The 19,670-nt window shown below is 40.3% G+C and overlaps 1 protein-coding gene across 1 annotated transcript in view; it reads right to left on the bottom strand.

The window, feature by feature from the left end:
• Positions 1 to 19,670, bottom strand: part of HTRA1 (HtrA serine peptidase 1) — a 46,338-nt gene that overhangs the window by 15,763 nt on the left and 10,905 nt on the right. The window contains exons 2-3 of the mRNA XM_030570975.1: positions 4,054 to 4,153; positions 3,466 to 3,670 (exon numbers count right to left, since the gene is read on the bottom strand). Coding sequence (XP_030426835.1) covers positions 3,466 to 3,670; positions 4,054 to 4,153 — 305 coding nt within the window. The remainder of the gene's footprint in view (positions 1 to 3,465; positions 3,671 to 4,053; positions 4,154 to 19,670) is intronic.

Below are 19,670 nucleotides of genomic sequence, written 5' to 3'. Positions count from 1 at the left end.
GGGGCTTTTCTGGGGTTGGCTTTGATTTAAGTTCCTATCTTTAATGCTTTAGTAATTTAACTGTATTTGACCATAGACATTCTTATTAATGCAAGGTAATTTTTTCTAGACCATAGCATAATTAACAGCCAGAAAAAGAAACCCCCCCAAAGAGATTTCTGTTTCTCATTGACTTCCAGTTCTTTTCAGTAGAAAAATGTGTCAGTCAGAGGAAAACCAGTTCCATTCTACTGGTGCCTACAGCTTAAAATCCTATTTAAATTTCCTATGCCATTCAGAAAAGCCACATTACTTCAAGCAGTCTGTCTTCAGTCAGAAGTGCACCATTTAAAGGAAAATAGCATGCACACTGCTGCAAGAACTTAACTATTTTGGGAATACCAACTGGTAACCTGGACTCATACACTTCAGATCTATCAGTTTCTGCTACAGACACATTTTCATGCTTTTCAGAGCCTGTCTTAACTTGCTAGGGCAGAACACAGTTTATTCTTCATCTTTGATGTCATCTTCAAATGATTTATCTAAAGGTAGGAATGTTACTTCCTGCTTAGAAATTAAATTGTTTGATGGGTGTTTTCATGCCACATCAGGATTTGAAGAGATCATTATAGCAGAATTTTTAATCAAGAAATAAGTTAAAATCTGAATACATTAGACTAAGTAACTGAGGTTTTTAAACTACTTTTACGGTTGTGAGACATTTAAATGCAAATGGATACATAAACACTAGAGTTGTGTACAGAAATGGAAGTGTTTAGTGAATATTCAGACTGAAAGTAAATTTCGAGTTGACTGTGTTTGTGACCTTTTCATTTTCACACTCCATGATCGTTCAAGTTTCTTAGCATGAACACTCATGAAGAATGGTGAATATCAAGCTAAAATTTCAAATACAGATGTACTATTATCTGGACTACAAATAGTAGCACCCAGAGGCCTCATTCGGGATTGAGTTCCCACTTCTACTATGTGTTTGTACAACTCATAGCGCAGTCAGTTCCTGCCCTAACCAGCCTATAAAATAGAATATGCACATTAGATCGCAAATTGTCAGTGTTACTATCTGTGCTGTGTAGCTAACAGCGTACACAAGTCATCTAACCACCAAACAGACAATACCATGTGCCTTATATTATAATCAAATATAAAATTCAAAATGCACAATGTACTGAGGAATTACATAAGTCACATGGTATTGTTTCTGTTCCCTCATTGGACAGTGCAACATACCATGAACTTGGAATGGCAAATTGAAAATTACCAGCTGATCAACAATTATTTGCTGGAGAAAGCTGCAAAAAATGAACTGAAATGAACTGTTTGTGGACATTGTGCAAACTTTTTTTTAAAAATGAAACTGATGAAATAATCTACTAGCTATGAATTGTAACTAAGGTGTAATAAAAAACATGGCTAACTGTCAGGATATGCAAAAACATTAACTTCCACTGTATATAAAGAGAATGATTGTGCTTTATGGTTTAGGAGCATACTGCACATAATGCAAATCTTTTTTCTCTTTCCAAAAACAAATGTATAAACCCCAAAGAAACCCAAGCACTTAGCCAGCATATAAGCTCATCTGCCATTTCCTTATTTATCTACTCCAAGGGACCATAAACTCATGTTCTTATGTAGCAGCAGTACAGGCAGTGAGATTGCCTCCCACTCTTCTTGTTTCCAGTTGCTTCTACAGCCTCTAGGCTCTTCCTTCCTAGGCAGCCTACCCCACTAGGGAGTTGCAGAAGCAGCTGGAAATAAGAACAGCCAGCCAGTTACCTCTCCATGGACCACAACCAAACTGTTCTGCAGAGCAAGTCCTTACAATGTTTTACTGTGTGTGGCTCTGCAGAGCTGAGCATTTTCCTTTTCTTAAGCTACTCTAATCTCACTCTGTGCAAGTGCTAATGAAATCCAGGAGTCGTATCTATTCTGTGTGGGTGGTAGTGTCAGTGGAAAGATCCTGATGTAGAAAACTCAGTCTGTCCCCACCTCACACCCTGCCACTCCTCTCCATTGTCTTCTCTTTCCTTTCTTCTTCCTCTTCCACATTGTGCTTTCACCTACCTCATCATCTTCTCCACACCTTTTTCTCACCATCCTCTTTTCCTTCTCACTCCTACCCTGCCACCTTTCCCACCATTTTATAGCCTATCTTCTCCTCCTCCCATCCCACTCGACTGGACAATGTTTGTTCTCACCCATGGTATCCCCTTGGCTCCTTCCCATTGCCTTGTCACTATTTTCAAAGAACAGGTTTGTATTTGCTTATCTTAACCCATGAATGTACAAAGAAGAATTTAAGACTTCTCAGAGTAAGTTGGTAGATACGCAAATGAAGGTGAATCCAAACCATACCTGCCAAAGATGGAGTGAAACAAAGTATTTGTATTACATTGTCATCTGCTCCACTAAGAGTCAGAAAGACACAGGAAAGAATGTTTGGGGTACAGTAAAGATTTTGCAGGTATGCTGCTGGTAAGAGAAAAAGGAACCTTTAAATGTTATAGGCAGGAAAAGTATGTTGTATCTTTTCAGAGGATGAATTAGACAAGAGTTCTGAGTTGACTGATATCTGATTTTGTAATGAACTCTGGACTGAAATCCTCTGACCTTGCTGGGGAATAGATTAGAACTAAACACACTGGAGGAGCTACACATTTTTGAGTGTTTCAGATGATGCCTACTTGCCTGCTGTATTTATGTTAATATTTCTTACACTGGATGTATGAAGTTCATTTAAATAGGAAGCCCAAATAATTAAACAGTATGATAAGCATCTCAAGCAATCTGAATCCAGCAACATTTAAATGATACAATTAAGTTCAAACAAAATGTACCATTTTTGCAGATAAGAGAAATAGTGTTTATAATTATGCCTTTGCTTTATTCACAAGTCCACATTCAATGGAAGAGTGACTCAGTATTCTTCCCAAAGAATGCTTTTGATCTGGGTATTTTTTTAAAGCAAAATTTTATAAAACAAACATGGTACCAAGTATAAATATTGTCCATTTTAACATTTGGTGTTAATATAGCACATTCCATCTGAGGATGTCAACATGTTTTATAAATGCTAATTGACAATTTCACAATATCTACAAGAGGTGTGTACTGCTATATCCCTGTATCAGCCATAAGACAAAACTTCCTCTCATGGCTCTAATGGTTACACTAGCCTGGGTATGTGTTAACCATTTAGTAAATTATACTTTTCTTTTTGGGAGATTCATGGATGCTTCAAATAGCCTTGCTTTTATAATGTACAGATTTTTTTGTACAGAAAAATGTAGCTACCAATATTCATGGCGACATAGCTTTTAAAAATCTATTCATCTTGTCAGATCACACAGATACATTATGGTCCATGCCATTAAGCTGTATGTTCTGTAAACATTACAATTAACAACAGCTTTTAGGAAAAATAGATTTTAGCAAGAGATTTACAAAGCCTTGACTCACCTGAGTATCTATTTTAATTAGTGCAATATCTGCTTTTTCATCAACATCTTTAATTTTGGCTTCGTACGTTGCACCATTCTTCAGCTCCACTTTTACCCTATGTTTATTGGTGACTACATGGGCGTTTGTTACTATTAGTCCATCCTCTGAGACAATGAAGCCTGAACCACTAGCAACAGGAACCTCCCTCTTTGTAAAAGGAAGCCTAGAAAATATGGGAAATAAACATTTAAGTTTGAACAACCTGAATTTTCTTCTGAGATGACAAATCATTTGTGATTGTTTTCGTTCCTAGACTGCCAACAAGTATTTGGCACTTTTAAAAACATTTTAGAAAATTTAGTATCATGTGTTAAGTATATCCATTAACATTTAATTGGACATGCATTAGTCTACTGACTTCAAAAATTTGTGCCAAAATTTTTTAAAAATGAACACACTACGATACTTAAGCGTGACACACATTTATTATCTTGAAAACAGTGTCATTATTTTATTTTATATCCATATACATATATTAACTGATTCTTGCAAGTTTAATCCTTGTGAGCTACAGAAATATAAATCAAAACTGGGTATCTTGTTTACTTGCGAAACAATTCAATATGAACCACAGCAGGGGCTATCTTCTCCACCACATCTGCAATAAAGTTGTATTTGTGCCGTAGGCTGTTAGGATCTTCCTGGCCTGAAAACGGACACAGAAAACACATGTTATTCTTCAAATGGCAGAAGAATTGTTGCAAAACACTTGCATTAAAAGACACTAGGTAGAGATTTCTTTTTAAGAGGAACCATGGAGCCTTGTAGTTTTGAGTCTGATTCCCGCCCTAAACCATTCCCTTAACTTTTGGAAAAAAGTTTTACTGGCAACGTAGCTAGTTCATAGGGCAAAGGGGTCTATGGAAAATTCTGAATGGATTATGGAATCTCTTTCTATATCCAAGGTAGTTGCACTAGAAGGGTAGAGAGCCGCTGGACAGAGTACTAAGCTGGAAGTCAGGAGACTTGGGTTCTAGTCCCCCCTTCTGCCACTGACCTTCTGGGTCTCTCTAGGCAAGTCAGTTCACATTTTTATGCCTCCATTTCCCCTCTCACCTTCTCTGTTCTATTCAACACAATAGAGCCCAATCTCAGTTGAACCTGCTGTAATACAAATAATAATATTAACTCAGATTTGAGATTACCTAATTTAGGCCTCTACCCTCTGGACCCCTTCATTCAGGACTCGCCTGTAACCGCACTGCCTGTAGAGTTGGGAGTATAACTGACTTGTTAGTTCATTGAGAGTTCCAAAAATTAAAAACAATAAAAATAAAATGGTTTGGGTTGAACTGAATCTGAAAACTACAAAAAAAACCCTCCAGTGAATCGAAAAATCCATGTAGGGTTGAATGAAACATTTTCTATCTGGTATTTTTAAAGTGCTAGATTCACAAAATGGCCAGAGGAAGTGGCTGGCGTGGTGCCTCCTCCTTGTAACTTTTAGTATAGGGCACTCACCTGGGATGTCAGACACCCAATTCCCCCATCGGCCTGATGTGGAGAAAGGATTTCAACTCAGGTCTCTCACATTGCAGAAGGGCACCTCAGTCACTGAGGTCTGGGATTTTCTGGCATGGAAATCTCTCAAATTGCTCCTGCTGAAGTGAGTCTATTTTTAATAATTAGTCATTGGAACAGGACATGAACTTGGGTCTCCCACAGCCTAGGTAAGTGCCCTAACCACCAGGCTAGAGTCATTATCACTTTCTCTCTGGACCACTGACTAAAGTATTTCATACAAAGTGGAATGGCTTCAACTGGAGAGACAGAAAGACCCATCCCAGAATACCCTATCACCCAGTGTTTACAGCACTCTCCTTTTAGGTGTGAGAGCTGGGTTCAAATCTCTGCTCTGAATCAGGCAGAGGACAGATTTGAATTCAGGTCTCCCACCTCCCAGGAGAGTGCCATAAGCACTGGGAATTTGAGGAGCAGTGTGCAGCACTGTCTGCCAGCTGCCACTGGACTCCTGCCAGCTGTCCTTTGATTGGGATAGGCATGCTCAAAGCACACTTATAAGATCAGGTGCTAGAGGTGAGATAGGCAGGGGACCTCCTAATTTGTGAATCTTCCCAAGGCTTGGTACAAGTTAGGTGCCAAGCTGCTGAGGGTATCAGGCCTGTGCTCATTCTCCCAACAGAAACACAGATGCCTGGGGGACAGCAGGCACCTACAAGTTAGACAAGAGCTGAGTAATGGTTTTATGAATGCCACTGGCATCTAAATGCTAGACTTCCGAGCCTAACCATCACTTTGTGCCGAAGTTCCCCTTGTGAACGTAGCCTCTAGCAAGATTTTCAAAAGCACCTCGGGGGTCTAACTTCCATTGGTTCCAATGGGAGTGGGTACCAAGGCACTTTTGACAGTCCTAGTAGGTGCCTATCTGCATCTTTAGGGGCCCTTTGTGCCCCATGTGGTGAGAGCTCAGCCACCGCTGTTTTAAACTCAGGTTTCAGAGTGGCAGCCGTGTTAGTCTTTATTAGCAAAAAGAACGAGGAGTCTTTGTGACACCTTAGAGACTAACATTTATTTGAGCATAAGCTTTCGTGAGTTAAAACCCACTTCATCGGATGCATGCAGTAGAAAATACAGTAGAAAGATATATGTATTGTATGTATTTTCCACTGCATGCATCCGATGAAGTGGATTTTAACTCACGAAAGCTTATGTTCAAATAAATGCGTTAGTCTCTAAGGTGTCACAAGGACTCCTCGTTCCTTCTGTTTTAACCTCAGTCTCTTAATCACATCTTGTTACAGTTATAGGACAAAGCCTTGTTTCTTGGTATGGGAGTGCTGGGAACAACAACACGTGTTCTCCGCATGTGCCTACAGGCAAATACAATTGCTTTGTTTTCATCAACGTGACTGTTTTGATCTCATACACTGATCTCACATTATAAAGGCACAAAAAAGAAATTGTAAAACAGAAACAGTAAGGGACTTGGACTCTTATAATCCTATAATGTATGATTTCCTTCCTCTTTGTCCTTACTATAAGTGTTTAAAGTACTTTTACCATGCCTGTTTTCCATAAGTCATCAATAATATTTCTGCACTGAAAAAAAAAGAGAACGTTCCCTGGAAATGTAGTGCAAGGTTCCATAAACAATTTTTTGGTTGTTCTGAGCAATTTTCCCAAAACTGTTTAATATGTCATACGGTCTGAAGAAGTGACTGTGGTGGGATTACCGAAATGCCTTAGGGGATCCCTGTCTCACAGACAGAGCCTTCTTCTACAGGAACCACACAAAGCTTAATTATTTGGGTTTTGTCCATATGTGAGAGATTTTTGCCCTAAGCATGTTAATTTCAAACTTTTTTTAAATGCACATAAATTTATAAATATGTAAAGTTTCAGAGAAGCAGCCGTGTTAGTCTGTATTCGCAAAAAGAACAGGAGTACTTGTGACACCTTAGAGACTAACATTTATTTGAGCATACGCTTTTGTGGGCTACATCTGAAGAAGTGGACTGTAGCCCACAGAAGCTTACGCACAAATAAATTTGTCAAGGACTCCTGTTCTTTTTAAAATATGTGAGTTTCCAGTCAAATTTCCTTCATGTTGTAATCCTTTGATCTGTCAACTAGATGAGACTAAAATGTAGTTCTATAATACTATAGGTATCTGTGATAGCATATCAGACTCTAGGACCCTGGTGAGAGATGAAGGACAATTATGATGACTCACCCCAGCACCATACTTGGAGGGGTCTCATTAGTTACAGTTCAGAAGAACAAAAAGTAGATCATTTCTAAGGTGAGAGAGCGAAGCATTGCAGAGAAAAAATAAAACCTAAAAGCAGTCAGTTCAAGGGGGGGGGATCTCAGGCTCATGGAAGGAAAGTCCAGGAAGCCTGGTGAGTTTTTGATTATGTCTTCTATTGCAACCAGAGGTTTGATGGCAGCTCAGATGGGAATACCCACGCTAGCTTTAATCTAACGAACATGGCTAAAACAGCAGTGAAGATGCAGCAGCATTGGACTCTGGCACAGATTAGCAACACGAATAAGCACCCAAGATTCCAGGCAGGCTTGTACAGACAAGACACAATACCATCTAGTCTGCATTGCATCCCTCATCTTAATTTCTCATAATTGTCTCGCTTCTCCACACCATAATATTTGAAGCCTCCGAAGTGCTTTATATAGCAATTTGCAAATGTCCAGTGAACAAACAGCAGTAATTACGTACTGAACTATAGTGACAATTCTCAGTTTGGACATAAGAATCTGTATTACAAAGAGAATGTTGGCTAGGATACCAGAGTTATCACCACCTAATCTCTTCCTCAAAGTGCAGCAGGCTCTTGAACTTCAGTTCAGGCCGTCATCAGAACAGGGCATAAAGGATGGCTGACTAATGTCTCATCAAAATGAGTTATGTATTGCTTATTAGATAAATTCATTGCCCACGGAACTACAGCACCATCATCTGTAAAGCTCTGCTGACCAGTTGTATTACCAAATTATTTTGGAAACTGGGTGAATAAGAACTATAGTTTGGAGGTATTCATTCAAACTAAACAGAAGATTGACAGATTGTCAGCGTGGATGAGTATTTTGTTTGGCTTAAAAAAAAAAAAAAAGCCATGGGACACTGCCACTTAAATCAGTTTACTTTTTGTACACCACTTATAAAATAACTGGATATTAACAACAATGTTGAGGCACTTAGGGCTATATATCCTGTCACTGAGACATATTTAAAACTCCCATTGGGAACCGCACAGGCAGACAATATGTAGCATGACTGAATTGTTTTCAATCTTTTTTCATTATAACAAATGCATACATGGTAAGGATATTAAAAATCAAATCTGATGAGTCGTCTTGACTTTACATTTGAATCTACAATTGCAAGGAATTTTAGAACTAAGACTGTCACGGTCTAAAATTTGGACAATTGTGCAGTCTCCAGTCAAACTGAATACATAAATGAAAGGCCAAAATTAAATTAATATTGTGTCTGAAAACATTAGGTAATAAAGACTGAGTCATGGCATGGTGACCTAAATAACTCAGACCCCTCCTTTTCCCTTCTTATGTATTAGAGATTCTTGTGTTGTATAATATGGTTTTGCAACAATGGTTTAAAATGGAATGGAAGACATACCTGTTTTTTTTTAATTATGTAAACAAGAATCAACCAGCTTTCATCACTGAAATCTTTCACTGGAACTGGTACCCAGTTAGAAAAACAGAACAGTGAAAGTAACAGTCTCTCTTCTAATATTACAATTGAGCTATTTTTGCTTACACTGAAAGAACAACTACAAATATATCAGAAAAAGTGGACCATTAAAAGGGGTATATTCTCCCCTTCATATATCTAATGCTAATGGTCTTTTGTTCAGCATATCACATATATGCAGGAGTTACTGTATGATCCAACAAGTCTTCACCATCTCTATTTTTTATGTTCCTACTGTGACATTATCTGATTAAAATATGACCACGCAGATCATCATTGTACCTTCTACTGCTATATAATTGCAACAAATCTTGTATAAAGTATCTCCAGTAAGGTGTCTATGGAAAGGTTATGATTTGCTGAATATGATTATGCTATTTGTATGCATGTATCATTTTTGTATTTGAAGTTATAAGCATTAGGTCTATAGCAGTATTTTAAATACATTCGCTCCTGTGGTAACCCCCACAAGATATTTAGCCTGCACAGCTTGAAGGGACTATTCAAGTTAAATGGCTCCTCAAGGAACACTTAACTCACAATGGATATGGGGAGATGCCTATCTACTCTTAATGGACTTTCCTGTGATGGTCTCTACTATGACTAAGTATGCACGGACATGTGACTCCAAACACTGTCTTGCTTGTTGTAATTTTTCCACAGTAAGAACAGTAGGTTTCCCTTCAATTGGTAGAAGCTATAAAAGGCCCTAGAAACATCTCCATTTGGCCTCTTTCCTACTCAAACCTCTGGACAATGAACTTATACTAATGGGAGCATTCTAACCAAATGATTGAGGACCTTCCAAAGCAACCAGAGACTTAACCACCCAGCGGTTTATTCTATTACTGCTACAAGCCTGATTCAAGAACTTTGCAATTATTTACACCGAAGGACATTCTGCACCAAAAAATTAAAATTAATTTAATTAAAATTACTAATTTAATTACAAATTGCACAATATTCTGCAAGTTTTATTTGTCAATAAATAAATGCAGAGGCTCTGTCATGGCCATGGGGAGCACAGAACACTGTGCTGCATGAAGGTGGGAGATCACCCTGGAGCCGGGACATGGACTGACCTGATCCTGACACAGCACAAGGCCTGGGCCTGCCCAAGGAACAATCCTCTGCACCAGGCGTGGAGCAGGCAGGCTCAACCAGGCAGGATCCAAGCGTGAAGGGGCTCAGTGTGGGGGGATTCAGGTGTGGGGTGACATGGTTCTGTGTAGGACAATCTGGGTGCAGGCAGCTCAGTGGGGGATCTAGGTGTGGAGGAATCTGGATGTGCAGAGGCTCGTTGGGAGGGTTCCAGGTGCAGGGGCAATGGGACTCTGCAGGGGCTTCCAGGTGAAGGTGGCTGGGTCTCAGCAGAGGGGTCTGGGTGTGGGGGTCTCAGCAGCAAGTCTGGGTGCTGAGGAGTGAGGTTTGGTGGGGTGGGTGTCTGGATGCAGCTAGTCGGGAGGTCAGTGGTGTGGGTGTCTGGATGTGGGAGCTCAGGGTAGTACAGGGGGAGTTCATCAGGGTGGGGACCTGAGTGCAGGGAGCTCAGTGGGGGGTGGTCTGGGGTGCAGGTCCAGAGACAGGGGATCTGGGTTCAGGGGGGCTCCAGATACAGGGGTTGAGGTTCAGTGGAGTGGGGTTTGGGTATGGAGGGCTAGGGGGTTCTGGATGTACTGGGTGAGGCTTGACAGAGGTGTCTGTTTATGGGAGGTCCAGATGCACAGGGGTTGGAAGGATGGGAGGAGCAGCTCCCCATACAATGACCCCTCCCCTCCGCAGCTGAGGAATGATGGGGGAAGGAAGCAGGGGAGGATGCTGAGCTTCCTGCAGCTGAGGGAGGTTTCTAAAGGTGGGTCTGACACAGCCCCAGCCACTCCTTGCAGGGGAACAGAAAGTCCCATCCTCTCCTGCTTCCAGCCCAGCCAGGACTAGCAGCTGATCTTGGCTCAGATGTCCCCAGCCCCGTGGTGATTTACCTCTCTGCCGGCTACCTGAATCTATGTACATGTGCTGCTAGAGTGGTGTATGACTGCTCTTGCAGCTTCTCTTTGCTTCCCCGTCAGAAAGTCATTTTTCTGCAGGGAAGCAAAGAAATCTGTGGGGGACATTAATTCTGTGCACATACAGTGGCGCAGAATTCCCCCAGGAGTAAATATTGTATTTATTTGATTCCTTTAACCAATTTTAACTCACCTTTCTTTCTTCTTATAAAGGAATGTTTAGATACTAGATACTAAAGAACGGGCAACAGCATGATTATTGGGTAAGATCTGAGTTGTATATTGACCTGGATATGTGGCTGATCCTTTGGGATCAGAAGAATCCTGTTGTTTGATGAAACTGATTTTAAATAACCACTCATCTTTAAATCTAGTGCAGGGATTGGCAACCTTTGGTATGCAGCCCATCTGGGAAATCCGCTGATGGGCTGGAACGGTTTGTTTACCTGCCGTGTCTGCAGTTTCGGCCGATTGCAGCTCCCACTGGCCACAATTTGCCATTCCAGGCCCACAGGGGCTGTGGGAAGTGGCGCGGGCCAAGGGATGGGCTGGTTGCTACTTCCCACAACTTCCATGGGCCTGGAACGGCAAACCACAGCCAGCGGGAGCTGCGATCGGCCAAACCTGCGGATGCTGCAGGTAAACTAACCATCCTGGCCCACCAGTGGATTTCCTTGATGGGCTGTGTACCAAAGGTTGCCGATCCCTGGTCTAGTGTCTGGATGTTGAATCCAGGACTGTAGATTGCTTTTCTGACTTCTTGTTAGCCAGTGTGGCGAAACAGAAGTTTATTTTTGTTGCAGGTTTGGTATCTCTTATAGGAGAATAACTACCAATTTTGCAGTGTGTCTGCCATATTTTTTTTAGGGGTTTGTCCTGAATTTGGCACTCTCAGGTGTGACCCACAGAGGCAGAGTGACACCTACCCCATTTTGCTTTTCCTTAAAATACTTCTTGAATAGCTATTTGTTATGTATGTAAATATATATTTACTATTTCCTATAACAGTGGCAGTGACCACTAAGTACATTTGTTTTATCTTTTATACCAACAACAAACAGGCTAAACCAAGAGGAAAACAAATCACTAGAAGACATCCACATAGCAGTCCAAATTATCATGTAAATCTCAACTCACACAATTGTATATGAACAATAGTTGCTCATGATTGAATGATTACAAGGTAATTGCTGCAACATCTAGAGCTCACTGGAAAACAGGGGTGAAGAAAGTCACAACTTTGAGCAATTTCGTCTGTTTCATTGTTCTCCAAATTTTCCAACTAGTTCTAGGGACAGCAAGGAATTCCAAGGAAAAGTGAGTGCAAAGAGTGATTTACAGGGTTTTACAAGTTATTTTTGCAAATGCAAGTATTTCCTGATTTCAAATAATCAAAGGTACTCTTTCTAACTGCAGCATTTTAAAACTCTGTATTTTACTACGCCATGACTACCAAAGCAAAAAATACAAACAGACTGGGTTACCATCTTGACTAAAGATAATATCTCTGAGTTTGGAGGAAGAGATGTTGTATCAGTATCTTATCTAATTATTCTCACCACTTTCCACCTACTAATATAGAAAGAATCATACAGAAGCCGGTCGAGGTGTAGGTTCTTACTATTTTTAACTCCTCCTTGTGTCTCATGCTGATATGCATAAGCAGAACCCTTCACCCTCCTTTTTAGGGATCCCACTATTAGATAAGGCTTGTAATTCACTCCCTCTTGATTTCCATTTCTGTGAATCTCTCCCCCTTTTTAAACTTTAATTCAAATCTAGATTTCTAACTTACATTTGGTAAGGACAGTATTGGCTCCATATATATAAAACCTTTGTGCTCACTTTTTCTTTATTTCTCTGTCACACCCTCATTATTTTTTCCTTCCCATGTGGTATTTCCTTTATGGTGTCTTAGGGCTTTGTCTATACTACACAGCTTTTAGCGACATGGCCGTGTCGCTAAACGTCAGGCAGCGTAAATACTGTTTGTCGGCACTTTTGCTGACAAAATACTTCCACCCCGAGCAGGATCTGCGCTGTCGACAGGAAAGCGTTCCTGCCAACAAGCCGTTTACACTGCTGCTTGCTGAAGAAAAAATTCTGTCTTGCTTTAAGCACCTGTGAACAACAAAAGTGTTATTGTTCAATTGGCAGTGTAGACAAGGCCTTACACAGAGATGAGCCTGACCAAAACTCTGGCTTTGAATATTTCGGAACTTAGGGCTTCATCTGCAAAGAAACAAACTTCCCCATCTCTATTTATAACACACACAATGCCTAGTGTCCATGGGGATGGCTAGGGGCGATTTATTAATGAAGTTACAAGGATGATCATCAAGTTAGCGATGATTAATTGGCAGATGACGACTGATTGACTAAAACACTAATAGGTTACAACATGAAAATTTCCTGAGGCAACTAATTTTCAAAGAATAATTGGAAAACATCATGGCTCTCTGCACCTGAGCATAAAGAAAATCTCTTATTAGCTGTCCATTTTCAGTGGACTTGCCATTAGAGGGCAATGCACTCACACATACTTTATATGAAGTATACCTATGGCTCTCAACCATTCCAAACTACTGCACCCCTTTCAGGAGTTCGACGTGTCTTGCATACCCCCAAGTTTCACCTCACTTGCTTACAAAAAAAAAAAATCACAAAAATTTAAAAAAAATTGTCAGGGCACACTATTACTGAAAAATTGCTTACTTTCCTTATTTTTACCATATAACTTTAAAATAAATCAATTGGAATATAGATATTGTACTTGCATTTCAGCATACAGGTCAGCATAAACATGTCATTGTCTGTATGAAATTTTAGTTTGTACTGACTTGATCAGCCTCCTATATCTAGGAGTTGCACACCACCACAGCTAATATATGCTAAAACAGCCTATTACCCCTCATCTTCCCTCTGAACCTTTTTTGGTTTATTTCACCCACATTACATAAAGTGTAAGCAGTTTGGAGCTGACTGTCATTTACAGTAACTCCACAAATCTTACAGGTAGGTGTCTCTATGGCCCACAAACATTCACACCTTACCTTCAAAAGCTTGACGGATTTAGACTGAAGGTTTAACCCATCTCTGATCTTTGCACGTCCTAGCACAGAGTAAAAGTGCTGGAACAGCAAGTGACCAGTGTGGATTCTAAGCAAAGACTTCAGAAAAGAAACAGACGTCAATCAACACTAGCAATAGAGGGGATGGGAACATTTGGGTGAACAATTTCATTTCATCCAAGTCTCTGGACACTTCAAGAAAGTGAAAGACAATAAATGATTCTCATACTTTTTAGTCTGGTGGTCAGGGCACTGGACTGGGATGTAAGAAATCCTGAGTTCAAGGCCCTGCTCTGCCTGATTCAGGGCATAGTTTTTGTCGCAGAAGACTCTGAATCAGGTCAGTTAGTGTGTGGCAAAATGGGGAGTGACTATACAGAACACTATGTGGCCATGTGGTCAGTACATCATGTACTTCTGCAGTGTGCTTTGAAGTGGTGCTATTTCAAACAGGAGGGTAAACCAGAAATCTGTACCCAAAAAACCTTTCCAAACCAAAAAGCTTAGGTTTCAATCTGAAAACAGACATGAGACACAATTCCAGTTTTGTGAAAACCTTGAAAAGGTTTTGTTTCAATATGGAACCAAAACAAACTATAAAACCTCAAACTGCTGCCAAACAGAATTGTCATTCTCTGGATAGTTCTGATTATCAGTACTCTTATTAAAACAAAAATAAAAGATAGTATACATGCATATACACGCTAACTCTTTGAAGCATCCTCTTTGAAATGTGTGTCTAGGTGTAGTTTTGTACTTGAAAAAGATTTCCTCTACCACCAACACTCTTGTGCTTTCAATGAAATAATGGGTTTGGGTTTTTTGTTTTTGTTTAGGACTCTTTGCGAAACAGTAGCATCCTCAATGAAAAGGCCTGGTTTCAAGAGTGTTTTTCCTTCATTCATCAGAACCATTGTTAACAACACAGATCTGTGTGCTCAGCAGCAGATCCCGTGGTATGCTAAAACCAGGTTGGTGCCTAGTAGCCCTTCAGAGAGTAAGGCTCATATCCAAGGATTAATCTGTTTTTCCTTGTTAACTCTATAGTTATCAAAATTCTTTCCAGGAGGTCCTTGCACCATATAAAGAATAAAAGCTTATACCCATCGCATCCTGCTACAGTATCTACTGATAAGCTACAAACAGTATCAATATTGCACAAGCAAATCAACTTGCTGCCAATCGACATTACTTCATTTACCTGCTACGTGTTTAATATTACATACACACTATGGTTACAGGCCTCAATTCAACAAAGTAGTTAAACACATGCTTAATTTAAGACACATACTTAAACCCAACTGTCACAATACTCCCAGCATAAATGAAGTCAATAGGACCTGAGCACACAATTATGTGCTTTGTTTGAATAAGGATGATTGCTCTATTCGGTGCCACAGAACCTTAAAATGTTATCCATCCTGTAGGTGATTTCCAACTCTGTGGGGAAAATTCCATTGAACAATGAGTTGTAGTCTAAAACGTCTATTCATCCAGGCCAGCTGTATTTTAAAGCTCTGTAACTGTAGGTTTTTGTTGGTGGTGGTTTGGGGTTTGTTTTTTTTTTTTGGGGGGGGGGGGAGCGGGGGGGTTTGGTTTATTTTTTTTTTATTTTTTACGAACAGCATATTTATTTATCTCACAGTGAAAAGGTACTTACTGCTCCACTGGAAAAGTAAAGAAAAATTATAGTTGAAATTTTTCTCCCCATCTCTTCCATTTTATCTTTAAAATTACATCAAACTGTAAACCACAATATTCCACGTACTATTGAAGGATAAATTGTGTAATCCACTATAAAGGAAAACGCAAGGACAGTATTAAGAAAACAAGCAGCAGCAATTTACAAGTTGTAAAGACAACCCACTTATCCAACAGCATAAACAAAAATCACAGGAAGGGGTTTTGAGATGGTCGTCTGTCAATACTGCCAGCATTATTGTGATAAACTAGAGAGGACAACCTAAAGAGATTTCACCGACAATTGCTTAGGAGGAAATAGGGATATTATGTGGTGTGTATAGCTAACAAAGAATATACTTACATGACAGAAAGTACCATGGAGATGTTTCACATGTCCTATTTAAGTGAATAATAAATTGAGCAAAATCTAGTATTCACTTAATTAAATATTTCCTGAAGCTAGAAACTCTACAGGATTAGTGGAGGTTTTAAAGTAAAGCTTCTTGCTTGGTGTCAACACAATCTTCAGCAGAGTGCATGCACTGTATTCTCATCTTCATAATATTTACATGAGGCTCAATTCTTTCTTGGCTAGCTCCCAGTAATCTGTCACATGGCCTGATCATGCTCCTATGAATGCAAGCCTCAAAACTCTTGCTTCCCTTGTGGATAAAAAACACTGGTATCTAACTGTAGTCTGTTTCATTGTTTCATGGTTAAACAAACACAGGAATCTATACCAAAGGCTATAGAACTCAATAGCTTCCACAGCTTCTGACTGGAGGAAGTATGGACTGAAAGGATGAGTTGAGGGTTGGGCAGGCAGGAAGTTCTAACATGAATTCTACCACAGACTTGCTTTGGGGTGCTGGATAGCTCACTTTACCATTCTGTACTTCAGTTCTTCCTGTCCCTCAAACTATAACATGGATAGTAAAGTTTACCCACCTCAAAGGGGTCTAAAAAGGAGTAGTGCTTTGAAGACAAAATTATTAAGGAACAAGCATAGGCACTGGACATTGACTAATAATTATGTTATGTAAACCGGTGCTTCTCAAAGTTGGACCACCCCTTGTTCAGGGAAAGCCCCTGGCAGTCCAGGCCGGTTTGTTTACCTGTCGCGTCTGCAGGTTCGGCCAATCATGGCTCCCACTGGCTGCGGTTTGCCGCTTCAGGCCAATGGGGGCTGCAGAAAACAGCGCGGCTGAGGGATGTGCTGGCCGCCCTTCCCACAGCCCCCATTGGCCTGGAGCAGCGAACTGCGACCAATGGGAGCCATGATCGGTCAAACCTGCAGACACGACAGGTAAACAAACCAGCCTGGACAGCCAGAGGCTTTCCCTGAACGAAGGGCAGCCCGACTTTGAGAAGCACTGATATAAACAATGTAACATTGGCAATGCTCTTGCATATTTATAAAATTGGAGTCAAAATGTGCAAATATCTTTAGAGAAATTAATTATCCACCACAGAAGTCTTTGAAAAATTTGTTATATCAGTTCCATGAATTACTCTAGGTTCTTAGTGAGGACGAACTAGACCTCTGTGGACACATGCCGACTACTGACACTCACCTCATGCAAATACTGTATCTCCTTATCACTGAATAGAAGTGATAAATGTCCACCCTGGGATAAACTGCTTATGGCTTTCTTATGGAGTATTACAGTGTATGCCTTATTTGGCTAGGATTTTAATGATGTATTTAAGCAGGAGATCTTTCCACCACTAATATGAAAGCTACAGTTAGTGGTGTATGAATCAGGGAAATATCCTTATTATGACTTGCTGAAAATTAACATTGGGATTGCTAGATAAACATCAAACGGAACTTTTTTTTGCTGAAGGAAGCGTGTCTCGTGGTTATGGCTGGGATTCAGGACTTCTCAGCTATGCTATTGACTCACTGTGCAATCATGGAAGTGTCATTCATCTTTAAAATGAAGTATGCTCAGACTTAACTAATGCTTGGAGAACCTCAGATGAAGTTGCTATATAAACGCTCAAAGCCTCCAGAAATTCTTCTTTAAACTGTGCAGCATTAGTAAGCCATCAAAACAATCTAAAAGTTACATCACCGGAAATATCCACGTCAAACCAATTGATTTTCAAATGAATGAGGAAGACACAGTGGGATGATTAAATGGAAAGAAACTGAAGAGCACAGTGACGAACAACTAAAATAAATCAGAAGTGAAAGACCCTCATTGTAAATGTAAGTGGTAAGGGGGAGAGTTGGACTTCCACAGTGGAAAACACAACAGAAATGGAGCTTCACTGTCCAACGGTTGTCCTACTCCCCGGCCTTATGTACTCCCAGAAAGTTCTGTTCAGATGCAACATCTGGACCAGAGCTAGGAAAAAGCTAAACAGGTAGAAGAAAGATATTCAGGACAAGGGTGAAGCATATTGAACTGGGAAATGTCACTGAGGAAAACCTGCCTGAAATAGAAACACTAAGACATGTACTTCTGGTAGATGTGGAAAAGGATCTGCAATAGATCCTGCAGACAGAGGCAATGAGCACTTCAGCCGACAGGATTCAAAGCAGACGTGTTATTTTCTTTTCTGGAGAATTCTGAAAACACGATGGATGAGTCAGCAATCATTCTGCCTTCTCTCTTTTCCACCCTGCCCAGTTTCCAGCATTTAAAGCTTCCAGTTCGGGTCAACACTCTATTCTCCTTCCCAGTTCCGTACTCCCCATAGAGAGAATGAATACAAAGCCCATTTAAATGGCATTAGGTAACAATCACATGGCAAGTTTATCTATTCCAAATGTAAACAACAAAAGTGTTATTCAGAAGATCTCTTTTATCTATTTAAAAAAAATTAAGGTCACGTTCTGAAGGCATGAGACTTTTGCTTTTAATATTTAACAGATGGCCCTATTTTGGGGAGACTACTTTTTTTTTCATTTTCTAGGAATATTTGGCTATCAAGGGCAAGAAAGCAGGGGAAAAACACAAACTCAACTTTTGAATAGCTTCCTCTAATGGCAGAAGTTAAAGACGCTTATATAAATTACTATGCTAAAAAGCTTTATACCACAGAAGAAGATAGGACCGTAGTCTTAGCTGAAGATTTTATAGCTATTGTGTAATAGCCACAATATATTTTTATTCTATTCTTATATAGCACTTTTCATCCATAAGTCTATGCTACTTTACTTCCTTTAGGGCCCACATTCATTCTTTCCGCATGTTATTTTCAAACTGAAATAGTCTCTTTTTTACCCACCTCGAATTATTAAACCCCAGGAAATCAGCAAGTGATAGGTGCATTTATTGCAATAAAAAGATCAGAGATAGACATCAAACTGAAAGAAGTAAGGTGTACAGAAAAGCTAGTACACCTAAACCCATTTTACAGAAATTTAAAAAACTTATGTTCTACTCTGGAAAATGATTTACTCATTCCTTTAAAAACAAAAATATCTAAGTAAGTAAGGCATTAAGCATGGATGCCTTAAAAATTAAAGTATATTTACTAATTCCAACTACCATGTAAACCATTCCTAAACTTGGTAACATCCGTGTTTCTGGTAAGATATGCAAGTCCATAGAACTGGATTTCAAACTCTGGTAATACAAAAAATATATTTTCAGGGATCACACCTGAACTTTGAAAAGATGAAAATACAGCATGAAGTGAGACTAATTAAGTACAATTATAAGCAGTCTGTTAAAAAAAATAAGTATACTAAACATGTGCTTAACCTTATCACAAATAGTCCATGAATGGGTACAAGTACTTTTATTAATGGGACTACCATACCCGTTCGTGGGACTATTTGTGGTAAAGTTAAACACAGGCTTCATGTTTTAGAGCAGTGGTCACCAACCAGATAATTGCAATCTCCAGCAGCACAGTGTGGCTGCCGCTAAGACAAACTCCGTGCCTAACCCGGCCCCACACCTCTCTCAGAAGCAACCAGCGCAGCCCCAGGGATGGGGGGCCCGGGTCTCCCTCTGTGCGCTGTTCCTGCCTGCAAGCATCACCCCTGCAGCTCCCATAGGCCGGGAGAGCTGTGTGGCAGTGCTTGCAGAGAGGGGCAGCATGTGGAGCCACATGCCCCCTCGCCTCCCCCACCCAGGGGCGCAATGGCCCCTTCCGGGAGCGGTGTGGGTCCAGGGTAGGCAGGGAGCACACCCTAGCTTCACTGTGCCCACCACTGACTGGGAACTGCCGGAGATAAGTGCTGCCCGG

Source organism: Gopherus evgoodei, chromosome 7 (assembly GCF_007399415.2).
Source record: "Gopherus evgoodei ecotype Sinaloan lineage chromosome 7, rGopEvg1_v1.p, whole genome shotgun sequence".
Classification (NCBI taxonomy): Eukaryota; Metazoa; Chordata; order Testudines; family Testudinidae; genus Gopherus; species Gopherus evgoodei.
This window is presented reverse-complemented; position numbering and strand designations above follow the sequence as displayed.